Below are 22084 nucleotides of genomic sequence, written 5' to 3' on the forward strand. Positions count from 1 at the left end.
GAAAAGAAGTTCTGATACATGCTAAACATGGATGAACTGTGAACATTATGCTGAATGAAATAAGCCAGACACAAAAGGACAAATACGGTATGACTCCACTTATTTGAAATACCCAGAATGGGCAAATTCAGAGAGACAGAAAGTAGATTAGCAGTTACCAGGGGCTGGGGCAGGGTAAAATGGTTCACAGTTGCTGTTTGGAGTGATGAAAAATTTAAGAAGTAGATAGTGGTAACTGTTATATAACTTTCTGGCTATAATTATGCCACTGAGCTGTACACATACAAATAATTACAATGCCAAATTTTATGAGAGAGAGATATATATATCAACACAATTTTTAAAAGATAAAAACAACCCACATAAATTGTCCCGAGTCCAAAAGATAGATTATTATATGTTAACAGCCTTTCAAATGAAAGTTGATAAAGCCTCAGACAGAATGCAGCCACTGTATACACCTAAAGTGACACATCCAATGTGTGTTCACAGTACCACTTGGAAAGAAAACATAAAAGGCATCTTCTCTTACCTTTAAGAACCTTATCAGTTTAAGAGGAATCATAGGTATTCAAAGTTCCCAGTTTCGGAGTTTCAATTCCCTTCACTGCAATGTTTTCAGGATCTGAATGGTGCTCAAGTATCAAAAATAAAACAAAAAAACAAACACTTGTTTGCTTGCCAAATTCCTTAATACAATGAAGAAATACCCCTAGGAATTCCTAGGAAGAAACATTTTATGTAACAAATGGATATATATTTTCACCTTTTATACGCAAGAATTAAGCCTATGAAAAACTATATGTCAAATTTGCAACAAATCAAATATACATTCTATGAAATGACAAATTTGAAACTTTATAATTGAGAGTGCTATAAAAAAAAAACAGCAGAAATTACTAAGCAAATGATTGGCACAAACAGAAAGCAGTAACACCTCTAGCACAGTGAGACTTCACTATCTTAAGAATGACCCATAAAAGGAAAGGACCCCACTTGGCACAGCTTTCATCCCCAAGAAAGAACTGCGACTCAATAAAACCACATTCTAACAACATGGAGATTTTGTTATTATAAATTTCAAAACAAAATGAAGGAATTTCCACATATTTATAACCTTCAAAGTACAATATTAATACATGTCTGTCAGTTAGAAAGAACAGCAGTTTGTTAGGCTACAAGGTTTAACATAAAACCAATTTACAAATGTGAAAAGCAGTAGTGGTCCAATATTCACCATTACACATGAATCTGTTTCTTCCAGAAAATTTTTTTTAAAAATTAAAATTTCAGTATCATGAAATATTAAAATAACACCCCAAACATGCCACAATCACTATTCACAAATAAAGTTAAAATGAAATATACAAAAATCCACTTAATACTGTTAAATAACAACAATAAACTACAAGATTTCCTGAACAGAAATGGTAGGACCCCTGAATGTTTTTACAGTGAATTTCAGGAAAAGAAATTAAGTTATGACTATTTTCATGATATATAAGGCAAAAATTTACACGACCATTTCAAAATATACCAATTAAGATTTATAGTAAGATGCACTAAACAAATAGTCCTTAAAAGTGAACACAAATGCTTAAAATACTGTTACCAACACCAAAGTGTGTTTATGATGTTCAAAGAGATGCATAATTAAAACTAATATTTAGTATCTCTGGTAAACAGATAATACCGACAATAATTTCAAGCAATCCTTTAAGTTCTCATTTCTCGTTTGTAATTTATCATGGCTCATTTCAAAGACATATTACAGCTTTCAGCTGATTCCAAGTGAATGTTATTGAAACACATAGCCCCCAAATGAAAGAAACTGTTCCCCAATGAAGTATCATCCTTTCTAATAAAATAAATGTATTTAAAACAAACAAAACAAGACTTCGTGTTTGAATGGACTTCTACAGTTAACTTTTAACTAAATTTAAAACACAATGTAAAAGATGTAAGCATATTAGTATACAAATATCCAGTAATATGCAGTAGACGTTTCTAATGTGAGGAACAGGTAAAAAATAAATAATTTTGGAGCCTTAATTTGTTGGTGTCTAATGTGAGATCCTCAAAGTGTCAGGGATTCACTTGCTTGAATCAACTTCTGCATCACATGCTTATCTAAACATAATGTGCTTGTCAATCTCTTAGCTACTCTATTTGCCAATGTTCATTAAGAAATTATATAGTATAAAATTAAAGTGTTCAAGATGGCTCACTTATTTTACTATTAAGCAAAGCTAAATTTACATTCCAGGAAACACTGCAGTTTAATTTTAAAAACAAACAAAAAATGCAGCAGTAAAATAATTCGTGAGGAGAAACAGATGCATTCACATATAATAAAGCCACTGCAACTTCTTCAGGCATTCAATTGTTGTGTTAAATAAACAGACAGTAGTTATTTAGCAGCAATGATTCCGCAATAAATAATGCACTGTGTTTCTCAGTCCTGCACAAAAATTGCAGCTACAGTTACATCAATAGCTGTAACCTACTGGCTCTAATGGCAGAGAAGACCTTAAAACCGACTGTACAAAAAATTGTCACACTGTGACAACAAATATAAAAACAATCTGTAGGTCTGAAATAAAAAGACTCCACTGTGAAGAGGACAGTGTAGACAAACGGAGATTCCAAGTCCACCAAAAGAAAGAATTGCCTTCAGATCTGAGTCCTTGATTGGTAAGAAAGGCTGGGGGCTGGGCTTGAAACCATGTTATCAGACTTAAAAGAGCATGCTCTGTCTTCTGTTCTTCCCATGTCCTAAAATATAAAGTCATTTTATGAGGCAGTTCAAGGTTCAGTTTTATCCCACACACAGTTATTTGGTGACTAGGAAGCTAATGTTCCCACCAGCAAAAGCTAATATTCCATGGTAAGAGTGATCAGCACTGTCTTAAATGACCCTTCTGTTGATGGGGTCAGTCTACAGCTTCTATGCTTCGAAGTGATGAACCTGATGACTAGGGAAGCATAAGATGTGTCTTCTGCCTCAGGTACCAGGGATGGCGTGTGCAGTGATCAAGCCAGGTCACTTGTAAAAGGTCTTTGTGCCATCTGCAGCTTTCAGGATCCCTGACTTGACTGAGTCAGATTTTTCTCTGAAGATTTACTGAGCTGCCCACATCATACAGAAAAGTGAGTACGTGCAATGCTAAACATAAACAGTTGTGGAATGCACTGTACATTGGTTTTTACATCAATAATTTTACTGATCAATTTATAAACCAAAAGCTTGGTTCCACGCAAAAATTCATGATCGACACGTGAAATGGTTTATGACAAACACACCTGTCTCTGGATAAGAAGAATTTCGAAAACCCGGGTCCTTTTGCAACTGAATCTCTTTCAAACTGAATATTGATATACCTAAAATGCATAGACAAAAATTATTAGGTGAAGGTCTAACATTAAAACAAACACAACCCAACTATCAACACATGTTTATAAAGCATATACTGATTCAATATGAAACCATTTTACAAGGTGACAGCCCTGCTGAAATTTTTCCTCTTTGTCCCAATGTGCTGAGGAGAAAACTAAATGAATGAAGTAATCCACCTTTAGAACCTTTCTTCTCCCAACTCTGTGTTAGAGCATGCTGTGAGCAGTGTTTCTCTGAGGAGAATATACACTGTCTGTTCCAGGACTTTCTGGGGTTGGGAGACCCAGTCAAAATATATTATTATACTAGGTGTTAATTCTGTCTCCCTACAATGACATGAAGGTATCAGGCCCTCAAGCTATCTTCAGAATTTTAGTGAAAAACAAGGAAAAGGTTTGTCTAACCATAACTGCCTACCTCAAAGTGAAACTTGGTATTAATAATGAAATACAAATATCTTTTTCTTTTTGAGACGGAGTCTCACTCTGTCGCCTAGGCTAGAGTGCAGTGGCATGATCTCGGCTCACTGCAACCTCCGTCTCCCAGGTTCAAGCAGTTCTCTTGCCTCAGTCTCCTGAGTAGCTAGGATTACAGGCACATGCCACCATGCCCGGCTAATTTTTGTATTTTTAGTAGAGACAGGGTTTCATTCACCATGTTGGTCAGCCTGCTCTTGAACTCCTGACCTCATGATCCGCCCGCCTCAGCCTCCCAAAGTGCTGGGATTACAGGCATGAGCCACTGCGCCCGGTGAAATACAAATATCTTTAAATGAACACTTGTAATTTATCTCTTTCATTTCCAATCTCTGTCAAAGAGGTATTCTTTCATTTAAATACACCCAGTAAAGTTGAAGTGAAAAGTATTAAGGATTTTTTTATTCCAATTAGCTTTGTCACTGACGGCTACACAAGCTTCGATGAATCAATATTGTCTAATACATGAGAATGGGAAATTAATGAAAGCTTTTGGCAGCTTAGTTCCCAAACATTCTTCCAATTCTCCACTCACCTTACTCTATTTTAAAGTAAAATACTGTGGTAATCTAAAAATAGAATGTTACGAGTAAAATCAATGTTACTCAGGCACGGGAAATCTGCTATTTCAGTGACTCTGACAATACGCTCACTGCTGTCATGGGGATAGTAAAATCAGAGTGACCACAATAAAGGAAAATCATCTTTGTATCTCAAGAAAAACTGTATTTTCACAAGAAAACAATTTAATGTTTCGGTTATGCTTCATTAGTTTTTGTTTGAAATTCACTTTTAACAACTCTAAATCGAAGCCAGAGTGGGCAGAGGAACAATGCCTGTCATCAGATGACATGTTCCAACTAAAGTCCAATAAGATTAATGATCTTTGCCTAAGTACTACTGGTTTCCTACATTGGTTTCCTGACAATGTGCTCAATGTTACAAGAAATAACTAAATCATAGGGAAATAAGACACATACCTCCCTTCAAGAAATTCTAATCTAACTACAGAAAAGACTAAAATCTTAGGCTTAAAAATCAATAGCCATCTCCCCAATCACCCCAGTCTCTAACCCTGGACAAATAAAAATAAAGCGGGAAAAACACTTTAGGATTTCTCTTACTTTCTGGTAAAGCATGTATTCTTGGTCCCAGACTTCGAAAGTACACATGTTTCATCGCCTCTTCTGCTGAAACCCTTTTCTTAGATTCATACTGTGAAAAAGCAAAGAACTGCTTCATTAGCTTTTTCTCTAATTACTATAAAAAGTAGATGGGCAAATTAGCATTTAAAGCTATTTTTTAAAAATCTTTTTTTTTTTTTTTTTTGAGACGGAGTCTCACTCTGTCGCCCAAGCTGGAGTGCAGTGGCTAGATCTCAGCTCACTGCAAGCTCCGCCTCCCGGGTTCACGCCATTCTCCTGCCTCAGCCTCCCGAGCAGCTGGGACTACAGGTGCCCGCCACCTCGCCCGGCTAGTTTTTTGTATTTTTTAGTAGAGAAGGGGTTTCACCGTGTTAGCCAGGATGGTCTCGATCTCCTGACCTTGTGATCCGCCCGCCTGGGCCTCCCAAAGTGCTGGGATTACAGGCTTGAGCCACCGAGCCCGGCCTAAAAATCTTGATTATTTAATACGATGACTATTTTTCAATCAACAATTTGGAATACTCCAGTTATACTCTAATTTGAGTCACTGCTGAGACTGCGTAATATCATCTCAGTTCCACATTTCTAAGATATGGCTAGATCTTAAATAAGAATTTACATTCCTTGTACTTTCTGAAGCAAAGAAAAATTAAAATATTTGACCTGTGTAGTTACTTCTCTTCATGAACACCAAAGGACTGGTGGACACATACCTAGTATTTTTATGGCAGCCATTCTTAATTACCTATCCATTACTCATTTCCCTTTTTTCTTTGATGATACAACCTAGGTTTCTTCAAGGTGTCCATTAGCTCTGATAGATGAATCATGAATCATAACTCTTCTAAATTTAGGCTAATTATGACAATCCTGCTCCCCAATTCCCAGTCTTTCCTACAATTAATGTTCTGGTCAATGAGACTTGGAAGGAAACCTTGTAGGGGTTTCTGTAAAGCTTTTGCTTCCAAGTTCCAAGAGGACTAATGTGGCTGGTAATAAAGGGACTTATCGTCCCCTCTTGTTCCTGCTTTGGAGGGAACTGTGAATGGTATCTGGAGGCAGAGCATCCTACAAAGGCTGTAGGTATAAGGAAAAGAGAACGTAAGAGAGCATCAATCGCAGAGAATGTGGCCTTGACACGGCTGATCAATGCCGATAACCAACTACCTCAGACTGTTGTAAGTGACAAGAGACCCAGACACATTAGGAGAAAACATATTATTTTTATTTTTTACTTACACATGTGCCTTAAGCATAGATAATTTTATTTGTCATTAACAATACTGAGGAAGTACTACTGATCCCATTCTACAGATGAGGAAGCTGAGGCTTAACTACCTATTTAACAATTACTATAAGATCTGACTTACCTGAAGAAATTTTGTTATCAACTCAATTCCTTCAGAGTCTAACCTAGAAACAACAAAGAACAAGTAAAAATTTATTCTCTCTTAGCTGATAAAACTTTTCAGGTAAAACTATTTTCCAAGTGTTTTAATCTGCTAAATTTAAATGCCCTAAAATAGTCACTCTTGTTGCCTTCAAATAGGCTCAAATCTGTTTTAGTCTTAAAAGACTGGCCTTGCTATTTGTTTAAGGATAAGTCATAAATAACTTGGCTTCAATTTGAATTTTCAATATCCAAGAACAAATTAAAGAATTTAAAAAATCACCATGCTGTCTCAAAACAATGTAACTTACAGTATTAAGAAAGCTTAAATACTGTATCACTTTTCACAGTCTTTCACTAAAGGCAAGTTTATAAGAGCATCATTTTCCTATTACGTAGGTGAAAACACAGAGATAAGTGACCTCAAAATGTATCACCGTTGTTCAAGACAAACACAGAAACGAGCTATTCAGGAACAAATTTTTAGAGTTGTCCGCTGCATGAGGTACTAGAAGGTATTGAGTTCAATTTAAATATGTTACAATAACTTCATAAACCTTCATCAGTAAGGGATATAAAACTAATGACATAATAAAGATGAAATTAGTATAACTAGGAGTAGTAGGGTTAAAGGATTATCTTTTTTTTTTTTTTTTGAGATGGAGTTTCGCTCTTGTTGCCTAGGCTGGAATGCAAAGGTGCAATCTTGGCTCACTGCAACCTCTGCCTCCTGGGTTCAAGCGATTCTCCTGCCTCAGCCTCCCCAGCAGCTAGGATTACAGGCATGCACCACCACACCGGGCTAATTTTTTGTATTTTCAGTAGAGACGCGGTTCTCCATGTTGGTCAGGCTGGTCTCAAACTCCCAACCTCAGCTGATCAGCCTGCCTTGGCCCCCCTCAAAGTGCTGGGATCACAGGTGTGAGCCACCGAGCCCGGCCTGGGATTATCTTGATCAGAAATAACAGGTTCTATCTTACACTGCCTTTCACTGGTAAAAGTACAATAATGAGTAAAGAAACATTTTCTTCCAAGTGCTCTCAAGTGGGTCCTGTGGATGCTGCAGTCTAGACATTCTATGTAGTTTGCCATTCTAGCACATATCCAGAGTTCCCTGGGCAGAGACAAACTAGGTACTACAGTCATGGAGATTCTGCTTCAAAGAAAAGCTTCAACCTTCTACATGGAACATTACCAAAAGCAAGCAATAATTAAAGGACAAAAATAGAATTTATGCTACTTGGGAGAGACGTGCAAAAAAAAGCCCAGCACATATTATTCTTCTTCCTAAGAAAATCCAGTTAGAATGGTATTAGTTGCTATAGTAACAATAAGAGTACCAACTCACATAAATACTTTAAAAATATTTTTGGTGTCATAACCATTTTGCTCTTCCTTCCCTAGCTTGAAAATAAAAGGAAGCAAAACAAGTATGTTATGTTGTGAGCAATGTGAATGGCTTTGGGTTAAAACAAATGATGTCCTTATTTGGTATCTTAGTGACTTTCAAATTTTGGGGGGGTTGGGGGGTTGGGGAGATGGAAAATGCAGCCAGTATTCTATGTTATCTCCTAAAAATGTAATACAATCTACAAGCAAAAATGTTCTGACTCAAATTTTATTGGGAGCCTTGGATTGATCTTGGGGTAGGTCTAAGAAGAAACTTAAATGAATGGCTGACATTTAGATGTTACATTTTGCTAAGGAATAGGACAGAGTTTATATTCTTCAAATATGAATTACATCATTAACACTCGTCAAAATACTGATAGGTTACCTTGTGTTATAGAATCAAGATTTCACTTACATAATCTTTCTTAGGTTTTTGTTAAGTAAATACAGAATAATTCTGTAGAAAGCAAAACAGGAATTTCATCATAATCTTTGTGGTACGGAATAAGGCATTAATCAATGTCTTCTTTCTGGGAAAAGGAACTATCTACATAAACTCTAGAATTCTAATACGTATACAGTTCCAAATTAAATAAGATCCTAAAATATGTAAGGATTATGTGTATTATGTATTTTTTCCTGAATCCTTACTGTGGCTAATCCTTCAAAAGACTGAAAAGAATCATGTGAGTTTCCCCTTTCACATAAGAAAAAAAAAATACCTGGGTGCATGGTTAATTAGAGGCTGTGGTTTATATTTTGGAAAGTTGTAGTTCTTGAACTCCTCGTTTGAAGAAATACCTGGCCAAGTTTCCTGAGATGGAGTTCCTGAATTAAAAAAAATAAATAAATATATTTATAAATATATATAAAATTTATATATAAAAACTATATATGCACATATATAACAAAGTGTCTTAGAGAACAATTTACATTCACCAGATGACTTAACTATTTCAGCTGCAATTGAAATAATAGAAATAAATGTACATGGACTTTTTGTTTGGACTTCACAATGATACTGTAAAACAGATGCCTGGCCCTTTTTCTATTCAGTTGATACCACCAAAGTTAGCAATTTTCCTTAATAATACGCTGATATCCAACTTTCCATACTAATTATATTCTGTTTTTCCACTGAATCTTTATTACAAAGATAAAATTTAGCAGATGAAGTTACCTAGAAGGATCTATCTTCATAGCGTTCATTCTAATTCTTCTAAGTAACAGCTATTTATGTTAGTATCAAATTTTAAAATATGTATTTCAGAGATACAATCTGATCAAGCTAGTCAATTGTGGGTGCAAAATCACTGGGAAAAGATTTCTTCTGTTACCTAGCAGTCGGAAAATTAAGTGCAGTTCATCTTCCACAGTTGATCCTGGAAATAAAGGTCTTCCAGAAGCCATTTCAAAGAAAATGCAACCAACACCCCTTTAAAATAGATCATGAAAATAATTTAGCAATTCATATAAAGCACAAGAATCTTTTCCTTAAGATTGCCTCTCTGCAGATTCTGCACTAGCCTGTTGGAAAACCTCCTGAAGAGATATTTTAGATCTAACTAATTTGTTCACATTTACCCTATTTGTCTCAATTTCTATATTGCTATATCCATTTTTCCCATTTAAAATGTCCAACTCTCCTTTGCATAATACTTGAAGAATAACGCTAACAACAGTGACTGAAGATTTACCATGTGTTAGAAATGTTTTTTAAGTGCATCAGTTATCTCATTGAATCCTTGTATTAGCAATAGTGTAGACCATGGATTGAACAACAAAGACAGGCGGGGGGAAAAACAACTGAAGAGATATTATGGTAATCTAGGAGATGACAGTGACCTAAGCTAGGCAGGAGAAATGGAGAGAAACAAATGATTCAAGACATTTCGATGCAGGAAAACGAGGTAGAACATGTTGGTACAAGGTGGTGTGTGTAAGAGAAGGAAAAGAAATGGATGGTGGTTCAGAGAATAGAATGGTGGTTCCTAGAATAGTCATCTAGGAACTGTATGTACATACATAGTTTAAGACATAATCCTTCCATTAAAGAGCTTGTAATCTAGCAGCTATATATAAAAGTTAATTTTACATATTAAGTGTTATATAGGAAATAAAATGATATAGTTGCTATGGAAAATAATATGGTGGTTCCTCAAAAAATTAAAAACAGAATTACTATATGATCCAGCAATTCTACTTCTAGATATACATCTAAAAGAACTGAAATCAGGCCAACACAGGAGGACTGCTTGAGCCCAGGAGTCTAAGACCAGCCTGGACAACATGGCGAGACAACGTCTCTTAAAAAGAAAAAGAGAGAGAGAGAGAGAATTGAAAGCAAGGTCTTGAAAAGGTATTTGTGTACCCACGTACACAACAGCATTATTTACAATAGTCAAAAGGTGGAAGCAACCCAAATGTCCATCAATGGATAAATGGGTAACAGAATGTGGAATATATATTTAATGGAGTATTTTTAGCCTTAAAAAGGAAGGAAATTCTGGCATACGGTACCATGTGAATGAACCTTAAAGACATTATGCCAGATGAAATAAGCCAGTCACGAAAGGTCACATACTGCATGATTCTACTCATAAGTGGTACTCAGAACAGTCAAATTCATGGAGACAGAAAGTATTATAGAACAGTGGTTACCAGAAACCAGAGGTGGGGGAGGGGAATAGGAAGAAACTGTTAAATGGGTACAGAGTTTTGGTTTTGCAAGATGGAAGGATTCTGGAGGTAGAGAGATAGTGGTGATGGTTGCACAACAATATAAATGTACTTAATGTCTCAACTATACACTTAAATTGGTTAAAATGATAAATTTTATAACTATTTTACCACAATATTAAAAATTAATTTTAAAAAGTTATATGAGACATTTTATATAATTGTTCAAGATAGCAACAGAAATAGGTATATGACTTATTACCACATGAAGAACATAGAAAATAAATGCAACCACAGTTCAGAGGAAGGAACTGCCACCAGAGGCTAGAGTATATTCCGAAAAGGATTTATGAAAAGCTGTGTTCTGAACGTTACTAGGAATGAGCCCAAGTTAGGGCACCAGAGTGGGCATTCCAGATGGGTGGACTGGTATGAACACCAAGAGCAAAGGTAGGAAAGTTCACGTTATTCCTGAGAGGTAGCGAGTATGCCATGTTGCTAAAAGGGAACATTTCTGTTGAGAAACAGTCTGAAATAAGTTGGAAAAGGTACTTTAGAGACATCTTATGGAAATCCTTAAGTATCAGATTGAGGAATTAATTGTACCTTATTCTATAGGTAATGAAGGGGGTGGCAATAATGGTGTTTGAGTAGAAGAGTGTCAGGATCAAAGTGGTGTGTGAAAAAGATAACTACAGTATTTTAATTTTTACCTTTAGTTCAAGTTAAAGCAGAAAGATTTTGGTGAATATTAAATGATAAAATAATTTTGTTTTAAATTACTATGTATCAGATACTATTGAGTGTCTCATAAAGCACTCCTCTGAGTGTTCATTTAATCTTAACATCACCTACAACACTTCAAAGTAGTTGTTACTATTCCCATTTCCTTAAATGAGGAAACTGAGGCAAAGGCCAGTAATTTGAATAAAGTTATTACATAGTTCTAAATGGCAGAATTGGTATTTAAACCTAGGTAATCTAATTCCCATGCCAGAACTCATTAATCACTGTTTATATTATGGCTCTTTAAAATCATACCTCCTTAAAAGTCAAATACTTATCAATACACCCTGCATTAACAGTTACATTCTTTCAAAATTATAAATGTCAGTGACATCTGTATATATTTACCACATGTCAATCTGTGTTGAGTACTCCGAGGAACCAAGAAGCACATCAGGTGGCCGGTACCATAGTGTGACAACTTCATTTGAGTAGGTCTTTGTGGGAACTGACTTGGCTCGGGCTAGTCCTTCATAGGGAAAATAAAACAAAGGGTTAAGAAAAAGCTATAATGGATCTCTCAGACCCTATTCTCACCATGACTCCATTCAAAGGGATGCCTGAGATGGTTAATTCGTAGCTTCTTGAGACTTCAACACAATTAGCTTTATGAATTTGTTGAGTGCAAGTGGCCCTGAGTCAGCAAATTCTTATGTAGTTGAAATAAACAAGAATTCCACAACCAGAGACTATGCTTGCTTTTATGTTTGAATACACCTGGTGAAGTATTCTGGGTGAATCTAAACTTAAGATGTTTTCCTTCTGTCCATGAATCATGATGCCAAAATTATTTCTCAACTGCAATTAAATTAATCAAAAACAGGCCAATGACATTGAGACACACAATTTTACTTCTAACAGCTATGAGCTTCTGTCACCTTTTAACCTGATTCCAACTTTCATTTGCTATACCATTTTTTATCAAAAACTGTGAAGTTACTGATCCATAATCTCACTCAGATTTACTGACAATTTCTTTGCAGAACTCGACTTAGAGACAATTTCCTCAGAATAAAATTACAATGCTGTTCTGTACTCCCTTTTTAGGTTTTAAGTTACATGGATGATTTTAGAGTAAGATAGACTTCATTGTCCTTGGATATTATTAATTGTTGTTTAAGTCAGGGGTGTCCAATATTTTAGCTTCCCTGGGCTACAATGGAAGAAGAACTATCTTAAGCCACACATAAAATACACTAACAACAGCTGTGACCTTAAAAAAAAAAAAAAAAAACTGTAAAAAAATCTCATGTTTTAAGAAAGTTTACTAATTTGTGTTGGGTTGCATTCAAAGCCATCCTGGGCCACATGCAGCCCATGGGCTATGGGTCGGACAAGCGTGCTGTAAGTGATATAAAACATTTGCCATTCCTTTGCTAATTTAATATGGAATCCATTGATAATCCAGAAATAAAGGCTAGAGTTTACAACTTTATCTCGAGTTACTAGTGTGAGAGAGTTGTTACTATCTCTAAGCCTCTAAATTATGATCTGAAGAAGCAACTTTGAAAAACATCTGGAAAATTATTAATTTATTTGGCCAAAACAAGGAAGAATTTTTTAGGCTGAGATTGCTGTTATATATAACTTTGTATATCTGATTAAATATTAAAGAAAAATGTCACAAAAGAATAACTCAATATTTTACTGAATAAGGTCACACAAACAATATCAGAAATTTAATGAGACAGGACTCATATACTATTTTAGTTCAGTATAATGGGAAAAGGGTATACCTGGAACAACGTTGACATTATTTCATTTAATTACAAGTTTTACTCTAGCATCTCAACTTGGTGAAGTAAGTCTGACAAATTATTTTCATACTGATTTTGGTAATTAATTAACAAGATGGAGGTAGGTTTCTGATCTCTCTTCTTGATATTAAAAGTGGGTTATAGGAAGGCAAAAGACAGGGTTGCTAATGTGCTTATCCCGTAACATACCATATCAAGGCAAATTACCAGTTATAGTTTCCTCTGTATCCTACTCTCCCACTCCTGAGAGGATTCTGAACTACGGTGTTTGTCTACATGGGCTTCTAGTTCACAATTAGAATTTCAAATTGGTTGGAATGAAATGAAACAATCTCTCCTAAACCAAAATAATTAAATGTGATATGGTATTATTATATAAGCCATTTTCTATCATTAGTGAAAATATCTATCTATATCACTAGTTCCAAGACTTCTGATTTTCACTGATCACGGGAAAAGGGTAGAATTTTCAGAGGGACAGAGAACACCTTATAGTATAAATACTCGAAGTTATGTGAACCTCCTTCACATGAAGTCATATTTACTATGCAACAAAAAAAAGGAAGAAATAGAGACAGAGTTGAACATACTATCTCATGGAATAATCAGAATTTCTTGTTGCTCTGTAGGTAAAATTTGCCTGGCTTGCTTTGTAGAGGTTAGAAGCAAAATTTAAAGCACTCAAGAGTATTCCCTGAAAAAAGTAGTTTTCTTCTTCTTCTTCGAGACACGGTCTTGCTCTATCAACCCAGGCTAGAATGAAGTAGCTTGATCATGACTCACTGAAGCCTCAACCTCCTAGGCACAACTGATCCTACCATCTCAGCCTCCCGAGTGGCTGCGACTAGAGGTGCACACAACCACACCTGGCTAATTTTTAAAGTTTTTGTAGAGGCAGGTATTTGCTATATTGCCCAGACTGGTCTTGAACTCCTGAGCTCAAGCAAACTGCCTGCTGGGCCTTCCAAAGTGCTGGGATTACGGGTGTCAGCAACCGGACCCAGCCAAAGGTAGATTTTTTTATAGTCCTTGACATTCCTTTTGCATTTTTTTTTTTTTTTTTTTTTTTGAGATGGAGTCTCGCTCTGTCATGCAGTGGCATGATTTTGGCTCACTGCAACCTCTGCCTCCTGCGTTCAAGCAATTCTCCTGCCTCAGCCTCCCAAAGAGCTGGGATTACAGGTGCCCACCACAATGCCCAGCTAATTTTTCTATTTTGAGTAGAGACAGCGTTTTACCATGTTGGTCAGGCTGGTATTGAACTCCTGACCTCATGTGATCCACCTGCCTTGGCCTCGCGAAAGTATTTCTCTTCACTGACATTCATTTTGGGATTGGGACTAAAGAGAATTAAATGCAGATTAGCTAAGGCAGAGAAGGAGAAGGAAAAAGACAGGGTGAAAAGGAAATGGTGGCTGAAGGAAGGAGAAAGAAAAAAGAGAGACAAAGTAACAATTATTATAAGGGAAATAACAACATAAACTATGCCCAAGAAGAGACTTTATAATCTATGAAAGCATATGTAAATAGCTTATAATTGTTATTCAAACACAGGTGACCCACACATTTCCTTTTTAAAGAACGAAATGCAAAAAGTAATTTACTCTTCAAATGGCAAAGTATTCAATGAGCAAAAGTATAGGCATTTCCAGAACAAATTCACCATTTAATAACAGTGAAGAGTAATACTTGAAACACTAGTATTTATCAAATTTAATGAAACACTCCAAACATAAAACTAGCATAATCAAAGCCAGGTGTAATGGCTCACACCTGTAATCCCAGCATTTTGGGAGGCCAAGGCAGGCAGATTGCTTGAGGCCAGGAGTTTGAGACCAGCCTGAACAACACGGTGAAACCCCATCTCTACTAAAAATACAAAAATTAGCTGGGTGTGGTGGCACCCCTGTAACCTCGCTTGAACCCAGAAGGCGGAGGTTGTAGTGAGCTGAGATTGCACCACTACACTCCAGCCAGGGTGACAGAGCAAGACCCTGTCTTAAAACAAACAAACAAAAAACTACCATAATCATTTATGAAAAAGAATTATAAATTCTAGTTATAGAAAACTGCATGGGTTTTTAAAAAGTAAGTTCTCTAAGAGTATTCAAACTCTCGGAATATGGAATACAAAAAATTCAAAGCTACTCTACAGAGTTCCTTCAACACGAAAAAGTTTACTTTCTAGAAGCAAAAAGAGCATTTAATTTTACTTTCAATTCCCTTAAAACCAGGTTAGCTAAAAAGATACAGATAAATAGCTGCAATTAAATTATTGAGCATATAATACAGAGTAATGGTGGCAGGTATATTAAGGGAATTCCTTTCAGTAGTTGCTTCTAAACTCACTGCTCTCAAGACCCATTTTCTTTATTATTATTATTATTATTATTATTATTATTATACTTTAAGTTCTAGGGTGCATGTGCATAACGTGCAGGTTTGTCACATATGTATACTTGTGCCATGTTGGTGTGCTGCACCCATCAACTCATCAGCACCCATCAACCCGTCATTTACATCAGGTATAACTCCCAGTGCAATCCCTCCTCACTCTCCCCTCCCCATGATAGGCCCCAGTGTGTGATGTTCCCCTTTCCAAGTCCAAGTGATCTCATTGTTCAGTTCCCACCTATGAGTGAGAACATGCGGTGTTTGGTCTTCTGTTCTTGCGATAGTTTGCTGAGAGTGATGGTTTCCAGCTGCATCCATGTCCCTACAAAGGACACAAACTCATCCTTTTCTATGGCTGCATAGTATTCCACGGTGTATATGTGCCACATTTTCTTAATCCAGTCTGTCACTGATGGACATTTGGGTTGATTCCAAGTCTTTGCTATTGTGAATTGTGCCGCAATAAACATACATGTGCATGTGTCTTTATAGCGGCATGATTTATAATCCTTTGGGTATATACCCAGTAATGGGATGGCTGGGTCAAGACCCATTTTCTACTCTTGAAAATTATCAAAGACCTAAAGAGCTTTTATTTCTGTGGATATATTTACTGATATTTGCCACATTAGAAATTAAAACAGCAAATTTTAAAATATTTTCTCTTTAAAAACACCACCCATTATATATAGCAAGAACGACATTTTTATGGAAAACTTTTTTTTATATAAAAACAAAACTTAGTAAGAATGGCCTTCTTGTAAATCTCTTTGAAATCTTGTTTTTGGTGTAGAGATGGGATCTTGCTATGTTGCCCAAGCTGGTCTTAAACTCCTGGCTTCAAGTGATCCTCCCACCTTAGCCTCTTAAGTGCTGGGATTACACCCCTGAGCCGCTATGTCTGGCCTAAAGTCGATTTTAATAGAAGACAACTGGATTCCACATCTGTTTTTGCATGCGATGTGTTGTGATATGTTACTTTGATAAATATCACATGTATCACAACAAATGAAATATACATATCACAACATACATACATATATGAAGGAAATCAGATCTCACACAGATATGAGGCTGGAAAGAGGAGGGGCATTTTAACAGCCTTTTCTGATAAACATGAATAGTCTTCTTTGACATTACATCAGAACTACAAAGTAAGTGGTCTCTTAAATGTTTTGTGGTAACAGAAATTACAACGATGAACCTCTCATACTTTTGTTGCACTAAAATTCATTGATCTATCTTGTACTTTAAATGGGTCTTTTATCCATGCATGATTCTGTAATATCATGCATTAGCCATTTGGAAAACACTGGTTCCCTGAGTTATACATTCCAAATGTTTATACACTTTTTCAGCATATCGAAAAATCGTGTTAACATCAACATTGATCTTATCAGAAAAGTCTCTGAGTATTTAAAAGCCATCAAACTCAAAGCAGATCCCAATTTCCAAACTCTAATTTTTGCTTGAAAACTTGAATTTTATTACTGGCAAGAAATATTGTCAGTTCTTGTCCTTGAAATGATAGGCTTCCTTCATTCATTTTCAGGAAAATGTCTGCCAAATACCTAAGTCTGAATAATCATAGTTTGTCTGTCAGTCATTAAGTAAAAATGGTGTCCCTTCAAATAACGGGGCTAGTTCAATTTGCACTCAAATAATCACATGAGCACTTTTCCTCGAGAGGCAACCACATTATTTCTGTGTGCAGCAAATGTGTTTTATGTACACTTCCCATTTTATCACATAAAATATTAAAAAGAAATGTAGTCAAGGATGGAAATTAATATTGCTTCATCATGTACCTTTTTAAGTGTAACTGACAGTTTTCCCTTTAAGTAAATGTAGTGGTAAAGAATACAATGATGGCCTGGGCCCGGTGGCTCACGCCTGTAATCCCAGCACTTTGGGAGGCCGAGGCGGGTGGACCACCTGAGGTCAGGAGTTCGAGACCAGCCTAACATGATGGTCACACTAAATATGCAAAATTAGCAAGGCATGGTGGCGCATGCCTGTAATCCCAGCTACCTGGGAGGCTGAGGCAGGAGAGTCACTTGAACCCAGGAAGCAGAGGTTGCAGTGAGCCAAGATCACACCATTGTACTCCAGCCTGGGCTTCAAGACCAAAACTCTATCTCTCAAAAAAAAAAAAAAAAAAAAAAAAAGAATACAATGATTTATTTTTGTGCCACTATTTTGATATATAATTTTATGCGTTATTACTTTGGGATCATCATTGCAAGTATTAACACAGTGAAAAAGGCAAATAACAGATGGTACAATTTTGGTAATATATTTATATTTAGAGGCCTCCTACAAGGGTCTCAGGAGCCCTAGGGGTCTATGTCCACACCTGAGAACAGCCTGTGCCTTTTAGAATTTGCTGCTAATAACCAACATAAATCACCCACCAAAGTTCTGTCAAATATCTTATTCTGTGGGCCACCAAGACAATTTCCAAACCCACATAAAAGCAATGGCATATTATGACAGTGGTTGATCTTTTAAATTTAAGAACCTGGAAGTACTAATAAATATCTCATACATTCCATACCAAAATCTGCTAGCTTTAATTCTCCTTTTTCATTAATGAGGAGGTTCTGTGGTTTCAAGTCTCGATGCAATACCTTTCTTCTATGGCAATATGCCAAACCACGTAGAATCTGGTACAGAAACAGCTATAGAAACAAATAAATAAAAATTAGTCTTACAGATGAGACATGCTTTAGTATAAGCATAAATGATGGTAAGGAGAAAAGCAACTGGCCTAGAACATTGTAACAGGAAAAAGAAAGTAATTGCATCCGTAAGTACAATGTCTATTTCCTTTTATAGTGGCTTTCTGAATTTAATAGTTTATTATTCTATTTGAAGCACCCACTTCTTTTAGTCTAACAGTATCTATGAAAATATTTTTTAAAATGAAACTTCCTCCTAGCAGTAACAGTTGATTTACTGTGGAAAATGACTTAAAAAACATATCCTCATAAACTTACAGGCCTACTAAGGTTTACATAGTTTAATTATAAAATTCTGGCAAAACAACCAACCAACCCCCCTCCCACTCAACGCTCCTTAAAAAACAAAAAGAAAAACTCTGATCTGGGGCAGTGTCATTAAAATAAGGCACTGGAGTTGGTGATTTTATGAAAAGTCTGAGGTATCAAAGATAATGCTGCTGCACAGCTCTGGCAAATTACTTACTATAAAAATAACTGAAACCAGCTTCTATCACCCACCTCTTACTTTCAGCACGTCCTACTCAGCCTTCAAAATCTACTGTGATTCACAAAGGGGCATTAGCCCTATAGTGTTCTGAACGACTCTGAAAAAAGCAATTCCTATAAGGCTAATAATGGTAGGGTTTTAGTTGTAGATTTTGGTAGAAAGACGATTCTGGAACACATAAGACCTTTGATTCTCTGGGGTTAACCAAAAGAACCTCAAGTACAGAGGATTCAAGAGTTTCCCCTCAGTTCATTTGTAGGTGAAAAATAGAGCATTAGAACAGAGGCAGCCAAGGCAGCAGGTCAACGGTATGCCTGAATGAATTCTCTGTGCCAGAGTCTCTGCAGTCTACATAATTACGTTTTTAAAACTCTAAAATTACTGTAAACGAATTCCTGTTACACTTTGTATTTTGAAAGTATAAAGGCCACTTAAACAAATAAATAATATAATGCTTTCCAACTTAAGCTAATCATGTAAACCTGGCATTAAAGAAATAAACGTCTCAACATTTGTGAAATTATCATCATTAAGGACCTTGTTTTATTTTCAAAATATTGCTAATAAAAAGCAGGAAAAACAAAATTAAAATCAAAAAAAGATACAAAATGACAGTTATAACACTTTGCAAACAAAAATGTAAAATATGATGAAAACAACCCTGACAGAATATATATGGAAGTACATTTAAAGCCCTTTTAAAAAATCCTTAGCAATGTGTTATCCATATGTTCTGAGCCGTCTTTTAGTAACAGAAACTGGCTCTCTTTTATAACCACCAAACTTAATTTTTTTTTAAATGTAAGTTTAAAATTACTACCTACAGAATTAGAAATGTCTGAAGTGCACAGCTGTGACAGCCTATTTTCAGAATAGGTTCTTACATATTGTTGACTAAGTTTGGATAAATAAATCGTTGCTAAATTTGGATACACCACTCAGGTCAAAGAAACCTACTATAAGAATACAAACTATGCCTGATGCTGTTACTCAGTTGATAACTTTTGGGTGTCATCTGGCACTGATTTTATGGCAAACTTTTTTAGCACTAAATTTTTAAATATGTTGTAGTAAGAAAACATACCAATTATCTTACTCTGCTTCCTAACAGTACAGATTGGCATTTCCAGCATAGGGTTCACAAAACCTGCATGTTCTGGCCTTATTCATTAGTCCTGAAAAGTTGTTGTTTTATAATTAAATACCATTTATTTGGTGAGTTCACTATTTAAAGAAGGCCTTTCACAGAATGCACTCATCATTCGTATTTGATTTTTTTTTAAAGCAGAATATACCTGTACATATATTCTATATTAGGACAATCAGTTGTAATGTGAAATGTCAAAAGAATAAAGTGGTTCTACAAAAAGGTCTGATCCTAAGAAAGCTATAGTATAGTCAACAGAAGTTCTGGGTAAATATTGCATGTTCAGATGACAATAACCTATAAAGGCCAAACAGAAAACCCTGAAGAAGAGTTATGAGGCTGGTACATTTCATTATATAATGGTTCACCTCTGCTTTAAACAAAATTTAAAAATTACATACGAAAACATACCTTTACGTTGTGCATACTCATGATGTTTCCACAGTCATCCATGTACTGTTTCAGGTCTTTATCCTGGAAAAAAAACAGTACTCTGCTATGTGATACACAGTTTTCAGAATGTTGTGACTGGTTCACTTAATAGTGTTTTTCAAAATATGTCGTTTTTCAAGAAAAGATATTAGATGTGCCATACACATAATTTAATTAAAAACTGATAACTAAACAATAAAGTTCCTTGGGCTATTAAAAAGTCCAATTTATCTAAGCACAGCTGCAGTTTAAAGAAAAATAAAAAACAAACTGAAAGTCCAATTTACTATATTTTTCTAAAGCAAAGTTAAATACTGAATTTTTATGAGATGCTTACCAGATACTCAAACACCAAAGTCAAAGATTTATCTGTGTGAACAATGTCATGTAAGGTTACTATATTTGCATGTTTTAAATCCTTTAATAGTGAAACTGCAAAACAGAAAAAGAAAGACAATTGTTTAGTCCGTGGTAGTCTTTATAAAAACCTGAAGTAAGTTGAACATATGAACTGATTAAAAGATTCTCTTAAATTCAGGTCTTGGGCAGTGGCTCATGCCTATAATCCCAGCACTTTTGAGAGGCTGAGGCAGGCGGATCACTTGAGCCCAGGAGTTCAAGACCAGCCTGGGCAACAGTGCTATTAAAAAAAAAAAAAGATTCTCTTAAGTTTAAAACAATAATTTACCAAGGGGATTGGTTGTAAAAATTTTCATGGAAATCAATTTTTTCTTTTCTTTTATACTACCGGGTTTGATGTAATAATACTTAAAATTGTCCCCAATATTATAATATTCTCCATATCACCTTCTGTATTTTTCTTAAATGTTAACTTTTGAAACTTCTGGGATTAATTTAGATATAAAGTACACGGAACCATTTTTCCCCTCCACATTACTAATCGGTTGCCTCAAGCCATTTTCTGAATAATATTTTCTTTATAAAATGGTACTATGATATAAATATGTTTACATACTGTTTTTTAATTTATTTAGTTTATCTGGCTAATTTATAGTTATCATGTTCCCCATGTACCAATGTATAACATTTCCCTATGACAAATAGTTGTCTATGATAGTGATTTTTAATGAATGCAGATTTCATTATAAGTTATACACTAATATTATTCCTTTCTTGTGAATATTTGCTTTAGAAATTAGCTTTTTAAAGGTTTAATTATATCTTCCAGTCATTTATTACTTGTATATCTGAGCTCTTTTTACTTATAAAAATTAAACTCTTATTCCACCACTTTGATTTTAAAATGTTCTGTATAATTATTATACCTTCTCTTATAGCTGTGCAGGGTGCACCTTCTTCATGTTCCAATCGGATCTCTTTTAATGCCACCAAATTCTCTGTCAATTTACTTCTTCCTTTATACACTGTTGCATATGTACCCTATAAAATATATTTTTAAAGGACACATCAAAAGTATCATAAGAGTCTATTTAATACCATCCTATAATAAAGAGCTCTACCTGAATTTCTAATTTCTAAGCATTGTTAAATTCCATCTTGCAAAGAAAAACACACAATGATCAGCCTTGGCTTTTCTTACAGCAAACAGGACTTTCAGTTCATATGCACAGCTTCCATACTTCTGTAACACTACAGAGTGCCTCAAGAGTATAAAAACATAGATAGAATATTTACTTTTTGTACTTTATTTCAGATTAACAATTAGATTAACAGCTTTAAAATCAAAGATGCTTTACCTGCAATGGTATATGGAGACTGATGGACACTAATTAAACATATTAATTGAAAAATGAAAACGTAATATACATATTGTTAAATCATAATTTTTTTTTTTTTTGAGATGAAGTTTCATTCTTTCACCCAGGCTACAGTGCAA

General features: G+C 35.3%; 1 protein-coding gene across 1 annotated transcript in view; it reads right to left on the minus strand.

Annotated features, from left to right (window-relative positions):
- Nucleotides 1–1049: 1049 nt before the first annotated feature.
- Nucleotides 1050–22084, minus strand: part of CDK17 (cyclin dependent kinase 17) — a 115744-nt gene continuing 94709 nt past the window's right edge. The window contains exons 7-17 of the mRNA XM_010383886.2: nucleotides 21513–21627; nucleotides 20564–20658; nucleotides 20206–20268; nucleotides 17974–18097; nucleotides 11614–11734; nucleotides 9138–9235; nucleotides 8523–8628; nucleotides 6389–6431; nucleotides 4998–5088; nucleotides 3304–3381; nucleotides 1050–2775 (exon numbers count right to left, since the gene is read on the minus strand). Coding sequence (XP_010382188.1) covers nucleotides 2738–2775; nucleotides 3304–3381; nucleotides 4998–5088; nucleotides 6389–6431; nucleotides 8523–8628; nucleotides 9138–9235; nucleotides 11614–11734; nucleotides 17974–18097; nucleotides 20206–20268; nucleotides 20564–20658; nucleotides 21513–21627 — 972 coding nt within the window. The 3' untranslated portion in view covers nucleotides 1050–2737. The remainder of the gene's footprint in view (nucleotides 2776–3303; nucleotides 3382–4997; nucleotides 5089–6388; nucleotides 6432–8522; nucleotides 8629–9137; nucleotides 9236–11613; nucleotides 11735–17973; nucleotides 18098–20205; nucleotides 20269–20563; nucleotides 20659–21512; nucleotides 21628–22084) is intronic.

The sequence above is a fragment of the Rhinopithecus roxellana genome, chromosome 10 (assembly GCF_007565055.1).
Source record: "Rhinopithecus roxellana isolate Shanxi Qingling chromosome 10, ASM756505v1, whole genome shotgun sequence".
Lineage (NCBI taxonomy): Eukaryota > Metazoa > Chordata > Mammalia > Primates > Cercopithecidae > Rhinopithecus > Rhinopithecus roxellana.